This window comes from Eublepharis macularius, chromosome 8, assembly GCF_028583425.1.
Source record: "Eublepharis macularius isolate TG4126 chromosome 8, MPM_Emac_v1.0, whole genome shotgun sequence".
Taxonomy (NCBI): domain Eukaryota; kingdom Metazoa; phylum Chordata; class Lepidosauria; order Squamata; family Eublepharidae; genus Eublepharis; species Eublepharis macularius.
The window spans coordinates 91,219,235-91,227,366 of record NC_072797.1 but is presented as its reverse complement, the minus strand read 5'-3'; the positions used below and the strand labels follow the sequence as shown (position 1 = coordinate 91,227,366).

The 8,132-nt window shown below is 43.8% G+C and overlaps 1 protein-coding gene across 1 annotated transcript; it reads right to left on the bottom strand.

The window, feature by feature from the left end:
* Positions 1-6,342: 6,342 nt before the first annotated feature.
* Positions 6,343-7,654, bottom strand: LOC129335133 (uncharacterized). Its single transcript, XM_054987585.1, has 2 exons — positions 7,268-7,654; positions 6,343-7,050 (listed from the first exon to the last, which is right to left on the bottom strand). The coding sequence occupies exons 1-2, from the start codon at positions 7,652-7,654 to the stop codon at positions 6,343-6,345; spliced, it is 1,095 nt and encodes a 364-aa protein (XP_054843560.1).
* Positions 7,655-8,132: the final 478 nt, after the last annotated feature.

The following is an 8,132-nucleotide window of genomic DNA, read 5'->3' as shown; positions in this document are numbered from 1 at the left end:
AAGGGGATTACAGTCACTTCTGAGAGGTGGGGGTGGAGTGTTCAAGTGAACATTTACTTAACTGTAGATTCCCTCTGCTGGGACAGACACACAACTCAAGCAGAAGCAACCTGGAGTCACAGCAATCTTCACATTTTAAGATGCACCTGTACCATTCAGAGTATGGCAACATGGCATTGGGTGATAGCATGTTGCCATTTAGGTGTTTGTGTTTCTGGACAACAACTGTAATTCAAATACGAGTCTTCCTTTCATGTTCTCAATACTTAGAATGATATCCCCAAATTCCTAAATATAATAACAGCATATACTTCTTCCAGGGGCTGCTTCTGACCAGGATCACTTGATGGAAGCATGTGACAGGGAAGAGGCAGGAGAAGAAGGTATGATCAAGTTACATAATCCTATTTGGCAGAGTTTGTGTTTGTGGTGGCGTGCATTAGACGGAATCACTGGTGGCAAGAATCACTCTTCACAAACCTTTTTTCCTTTGCATTCCCACAGATCCAGATTTGACTCAGATGGAGGGATTTCAGGAGGAGCATGAGGAGGGCAGTCTTCCTACAGAAGGTGAGTGTGATTTTGAGGTTGCAATACCCCAAACCCTTTCTGAAATCACAATGTGCTGAAATCACACCCATGTGTTGATCTCTGGTTTTAGTTACTGAAAACCAGCCAGTTGAAACCACACCTACAACCTCAGCACAGTTGTCACCTGCATCTAGGCTCGAAAGGGCTAGAGCCCGAAGCAGACGTGTAGCCTCGCTTAGCACCGTGGCAGAGAAGATGTTGTCCCAAGCAGAGAGGGAGGAGAACAACAATGCCAAGGAAAGAAGACAGTTCTTGCTGGAGAGTCGAGAATGGCGCATGGAAATTCTTGAAGCGGAGCAGAGAAGGCATGAGGACACTATGAAGGAGGCACAAGAAGACCGAAAGGTTTTCGTTGAGGCACAGCAGCAGAACTATGAGGGCCTTAACAAAGCGGTCAGTGCCTTGAGCTCCTTAACAGAAATTTTTGTGGGGGGGAAACGGCTGCTGAGTCGCCCACCCGTGCCAGGAACCTCATCTGCAGGGGGCAGGGTACATAGATCACCACAAGAGAACCCACCCAGAAAGAGGGGCTGTGTAATTAAACCAACCAAGAAATTTGATCCCTCTGTTTGACCACTGCTATGGCACTGACAGCCACCTCTAGTTGTGGGTATGTTTGAGGGAATGTAAAAAACCATTAAAATCAAAAGTGTAAATCTTTTCAAGGGAAGTTGAACAGAGTGAGGGTCACAGCCAAATCCATTCCCTTTTCCAATATCTACTAATCCCCTTTACGCCTTGGGGGTTTGGAAAGAGAGTCAGAAACAACCAATCAGAGCCCTTAGGACACACAGTGGGAGGAAGGAAGGGGAGGAGCAGAGGGGGAAAGAACCTTTTAATACAAGTTTGATTCAGATAGGGTTTAGAGGTTTCTTAAGCAGAACAGGGATCTTGCTTGGTCCCAGTCACTTCATGTAAAAGTGAACTGTAGCTATGCCTCCAAGAGCAAAGAAGTCTGGAGAGAAAAAACAAGGCTATGTCAGCTATCTTAAACTATCAAGAAATTTCTTATCCAGACACTGTTCAGAACAAAATAGAGTTTTGAGCAGTCAGTGTTGCCAGTGCTTTATGTTACATTTTACAATACAAGTGCTTTCTTTTATTAACATCTAAATCTAAAGACACCTGCAATTTAATAAACTTCAGAGAATCTCTTGTTTCTCTCTATCTTACAGGGCTAAAACAGACACGCAAGTTGACAGACAACGCATGGGTTGTATAATGTGAAATTGGGACTTTAGATTAAACCTGGCTTTTGTGAGGTGGCTGCTCTGGAACAAGAGCAAGTAGCCAGTCCGGGGGGGGGGGGGTGTCATGCAAGTTGTTTGGTATCAAATTGCCAGGTAGCTTTTAATTTCAGATTTTTCTGCAAACGCTAGATATATTAACAATTGTAGAAAGATCTGTCTCCTCTATTCCTGTCTCCAATATCCATATATATGCCCATGCTGACAATTAGCTTGGCTTTCCAACCTATCAAGATCATTTCTACTTTTATTTTTGCCTTCTACGGTGTTATCTGTCCTTCTCAGCTCTTGGTCACCTGCAAATTTCTTTCATCTAAGCAGTTGATAAAAAGTTGAAAAAGGAGCCCAAGCGAGAACCGTCCAGCACCCCTCTCAAGACCTTGAAAAAGTGCTCTTGATAAGCACTATAAGTATGATCGTTGTGATTTCACCTGACAATATGCTTTCTTTCTCACGTGGGTGTGAACAGTTTAGTTTCCATAGGTACAGAGTTCTGTCTTCCATTGCATGTACAGATGCAACATGCTCAACATCAAAGCATGTCCAAATCCAAGAAATATGCAGTTTGCTGTATTGCATGCAAATTTCTATTTTGCACCATGGATTCAATCATAAAAAACAGTTTTGCTTGTAAAGCTGAAAACCTTTTACTGTTAATTGTTAAAACATGATTACTGTTCTTGTAGATGATGGATTATTTTGTCTAGGTCATTCCTCAGCTTGCCGATCTCCTGCTTGGTTTCCTTTCTCAGACTCCTCAGCTGTTTCTCAAGCCCATCAATCCTCTTGTGGGTCTTTTTCACTGGGAAAATAAATAACAGTCACTAACAGGCAGATCACTAACCATCACCCCTCATGTATCCTATCTTCAGAGGCTGTTCAGCAAAAGAAGTGGAAATTGCTGGGCTTAATTAAGAAAAATTTGCCTCAATCAAACATCTTTACTGTCCAATCCTCACACTGAAAAGGTATGCCTAAGGGAAAATGCATGGGTGTTCCACACTTAGAACAACACTTCTAATCTTCCATCTCAAAATCAAAATCAAACCTGTTCTCCCCCCATTACATCAGGGATGCCAACCATTCCAAAGACATTAGCTAACTCAAGGGTAATCCAGTACTTTTGCATTTGTTGTCTGCAATTAATACTTACACACATTGAGGCATGTTCCCACCACCTGATGTACATTCTCAGCAAGATCAATGATCTGTTCCACTCTTTGGGTGGATGAAGTGCCTTCTGAAGGGCAATCTCTGGCCTCAGTAGTTTGGGGTTCCTCAGTAAGATCAATGATTGCTTCGACGCTTTGGGTGCATGAAGTGCCTTCTGAAGGGCAATCTCTGGCCACAGTAGTTTGGAGTTGCTCTGTGCGGGTGAGAAAAAGCAAGTGAGGTGTTCAATTCCAATCAAGTGGGTTGTGACATCCCGTGAAAATAGTAATCCTACATCTTGTCCAGTATAGACCCCCCCTTTATAAATATTCCATAGATGATAACCTGGTCCACCACTAATGTATACCCAATCTTCCTCCAAAAATTTTTGGGTAAGTGGCTACTGACACCTTCTAATCAGAAGAAAATGATTGTACCATAACAGACAAATGATGGCTTACCGGGCTTCTCACACACTCTCGATGGGTCCCCCATCATTGCACTCTCACCGCTGGTATCCTCCTCCACTGATTGGTTTTCCTCTTCCTCGTCATGTGATGCCTCTTCCTCATGGTGACCTGGTTCAATGTCCAGAATGGTCACCTCATCTTCTCTGCGGTATGATGTAGCTGCAGACACATAAATGTGTGGTATTGGTTTGCCCCCATAATGAATAGATAAATTTCTGCAATCATCTACTCTACAAAGCTCTTCGCCTGCAGGTAGTGGCTGGAACAAGGCCAGAATTACTGCTGGTACCCAGGACACAGAGATCAGTTCACCTACAGAAAATGGCTACTGTGGTGGGGGGGGGGGGGTCTATGGAAGTATACTTAGCCAAGGTACTTTCCCTCCCCAAAAACCCAATCTTCTCCTGGTTTCATCTCCCTTTATCTCCAGGAATTTCCCAGGTTTTGGTTGACAACCCAAGTGAGACCAGTGCTGCTGAACTACTGTAATCTGTCTGGTCTGTGAGACTTCTTCACCTCAGGCAGTCACCACCATATTATTGAACCCTTGACCATGATGTCTTTAAAGATACCACAATTTTTCAAGGAAACATATTACTTTTTCAATTGTTTATTTGTATCTAGAAGCCAGCTCAGTATATTTGAAACAAGCCTCTGCTTCAAGGGAGGGGATGCATCAGCATAGCTGTAACACTTTCCTGGCTTGATTTAAAAAAAGGACAGTGGTACATATTTTCCCACACAACTCTGCCACCAATTTCCTCTTCAACGGTCAGAGGACAGCCCAGTCTGCAAAAAAGGGAGGGGTCCCAACACTGCAACGTTACTACTCATGCTGAGATTTTTTTTTAAAAAAAGCATGAAGTGAATTGCAATGCCCCAAAAGACCAAGGGTTCATAATGAAATAAAGCACAGACGCCAATCCTTACCTTCATGGTGGCAGTCCTCCCACCGAGGATGGCCTGCAGCCTCCCAAAGCTGCATCATGGAACGGTGATGAGGTATCTGTCCGCTTCTGCGAGGCAGACCTTGCCACACCTCGAGGGAGTTATAGAAGTCGCACTTAAACCGTTTAAATTTGGTACCGCACTGGTCAGCTGTCCGAGTGAAGCCTTCCTCCCTGAGCTCCCTCGCAATAGCAACATATGCTGATCTATTCCTCTGATGTGTGCTAGACATGAGGTCGGGAGCGAAGCCCAGACGGAGCACAATATCTAGCAGTAGGCAAACCTCTTCGTGCTGCCAGAAGGTCCCCCTTCCTCTCCTGTGCGGCATTTCGACCTTCTGAGACACGAAGAGCAACGCTTCAGCGTCTCTGCTGTGGGCTTCTTTAACGTTTCTTTGCCCCTTCCCCTTCAAAAGTATTGGCCACCAATGAACTCCAGGGAACAATTAAGTTTCAAAACCAAATATTGATGACTGATCACCAGTAAGAATTAACGCACACACGCACAGAATAGGAAGTGAACAGTCATTGGTAGATCAGGATTTGGGCGTGAACAGATCAATATACTGTCCCTTTAGTTTGTCCTCCTTGGCCATCCTAAAACTATAACGTTACTACGTTTGTCCAATTTAAAAAAAAAAAAAAGGAACGTGAATTGCAAGACCACAAAAGCCTGAAACTGCTGTCGTGCAGACCTGGGGTGCGCACATGAAGGAAACACCCAAAAAGTCAGTGTGGGCAATGGGGGAAACCTTGATTAGAGAACAATGGGGCAAACCACCCAGGAGATTGCTCAACACCAGTGAGTACTTGAGAGAACTACTCTGAATCCATAACAGGAATGACTTTCTCCTGCTCCCACTGCAAACTCTGAAGTGAATGACACCACTGGAAGCAAGCATAAATGATAAAAATGGACGAATTTATTGTATGGTATCATTAGATAACTACTACAGACCATCTGCATGCATAAAGTATTTTCACTGGGGTGAAATAACCGTGACAGAAACCTTAATGCAATCTATCCTGTTTTGAATTACATATATGGCCTAACTGCTATATCTTCCCCTTAAATTTCCATTCTTTAATGATTTCAGTGCAGTAATGTAGTGCTAAACAGTTCTTTTGGGGTGACTGTTTTTTGTCTCTTCTAATAGCCTCTTGGGCAAGCTGTAAGTGATGTCACACACAAATATCAATCACTTCTGCTTACCACTGTTTGATGGCAGGTTTTGTGTGTGTCTAGTTGGTGGGTGTCCTGTTCAAGAAACTTAGCTACCCATGTAATTTTGATTACGTGTCTGGCACTGTATGTGGAGGAGAACATGCATTCAGTGGAGGAATCCCAAAACTGCATTCCCTGTATCTCCCCGAGATCTTCCTTTTCCCAGGAGTGCCGAAGGTGAAGGAGGAAGGGGAAGAGCTGCTTTGAGGAGCCACATCACTCCTGCAAATTTTATCATTGGAGAGAAACACTAATTCCTAATATTTCCCTTTTAAATCTTGACAAAATCAGAAAAGGAGACCAGTTTTTTTGTCGAATAAAATGTTTAATTCATATCTCATTGTCACTGCAGTGATGTAACAGTATATTACTGTGATAGTTTACACTACCATGAGACAACTTTTATTGCTGTAATTGATCTTTTGCTGAGTGTAGAACAGCGCTGCTTGTCTTCATACCGAAATTTAATTACTCAAATCTCACAAATAAGAGCCTGCCGCTAAGCATGTGGTCCAAAACTAGAGATAGTGCAAGATGTTCTTAAACAAACTATTGCTTAATAACCAACACCTTAATGGCTTAACAACAATTTCTACTGTAAGTTGAATAGACAGTTCACACATAACATTGGAGGCTTCATCTAAGAGTGGTCCACTGTCAAGAAAAACAAATTACAAAACACAACTTGTGAGCAAGCAATGGCAAGTAACTTAGTGATGCTGCGCTTGACTGAACATATGCCTAGCAAGGACATCATGAACCACCTTTCCATGCTCCGGGTGACGTCTAGACCACACTGGCACTGGTGGTTGGTCCTCTGTAAGTTGTACCTGATGCAAAGGGAGATCGTCTTCAACATAGCCATGTCCCTTTTGTTCGCACAGGTTATGGAGGACAACGCAGGCTACAGCAATGCTGGTGACATTCTCCTCTGCAACCAGTAGGCATGACCTGAGACACCTCCAACAGCCCTTCAGCCTACCGAAAGCATGCTCCACCACGTTTCTAGCCCGGGTTAAACCTTTGTTGAAGTACCGCTCTGCAGGGGTGGCTGGCGAGTTGTAAGGCTTCACCAGCCATCTTCTCATGGGATAAGCTGCATCAGATATTATGATTGGAGGCACAGCAACCCCTTCCAGAGTAAGACATGGGTTCCCAGGCACAAATACCCCAGCATCCATGGCTTCACAGATGACAGAATTAGCAAATACTAATACATGGTTGCGGCCACTCCAACCGACCTCCACATCAATAAATCGCCTTGTATGGTCAACTGTTCCCTGTATCAAGATTGAGTTGAACTTCTTTCTGTTGCTATACTCGTGACCTCTACCTTTGAATTGGCAAATGGCAATGTGCGTACCATCCACTGCACCAATGCAGTGTGGAAATCCAAGCTGCTGAAACCCAGCCGTGATCTATACAGAGAGTTAAGTTGAAAAGATCAGTAAAGTTTCAATCATTACACAGAAAGTCACACAAAATCTGGAAAATTTAAAAGCCAATATTAGGGTCATTCATATTTATTCATATCACAATCATGATATCATATTCATATCATATTTTTTAACAAAAAAAATTAAATTGGTGAAAGCATACCACCAAACTCAAGGCATAAAAAAGGGGGATCTTTACCTTTGCCGCATCTGATTCCAAACAGACTAGTTTACTAAGAAGTTCTGCCTCGATAGCAAAGCAAACCTCCAGAACTATCCCTGCAACTGTAGACAGTCCCACGCCGAACTGGTTCATGCAGCCCCTGTAGTGGTAGCAGTTAGCCAGGTACCAGATAGCTATGGCTACTCTCTTTTCCATGGGGATTGCACGGCGAAGTCTTGTATCGTGCCTTGCCAATCCTGGCCCAATGCATGCCACCAGTTCATTGAAGGTTGACCGGGACATGCGAAAGTTCTGAATCCATAATTCGTCATCCCATATAGCGGTGACAAAATTGTCCCACCAGTCATTGCTTCTGGGATAGACCCAGTAGCGTCTTTGAACACGGATACCTGCTAGCGCCATCCATCATGCGCGTGCTCTGCTGGATCGGTGGATTCTCCGTGGTTGCTGGTAGATGACGTGCAGAGTCAATGAGGAATGCCTTATCTTCCTCCTTTTGACCACACGGTGCCAAAAGCTGTTGGTAGCTTCAATCGACCACCTCAGATAAATGAGGATTATTTGAAGCCAGGCCAAAATCAGAGCTTTCACTACAGACATCATGTTGGTCAATTCCCAAATGCAGGAACGCATAAACGTTACAATGCATGCGCAAATGTAAAAAAAAGAAAAAGAGGCAGCAAAAGCCCATAACAGACCCCGGAAGTAACCTAATACTCCCCACCCCGCAAAAAACCTAAAGGGGGCCCTGCGGATGACATTTCCCTCCCATGGCAACACTGCGCATGACAGCAAAAAAGAGCGCAACAAACTCGAGACAACGGAGCCAGTGTAAAAGAGATGGGTGAGAAGATTTCAGATAATTTGTGAAACGCGAACT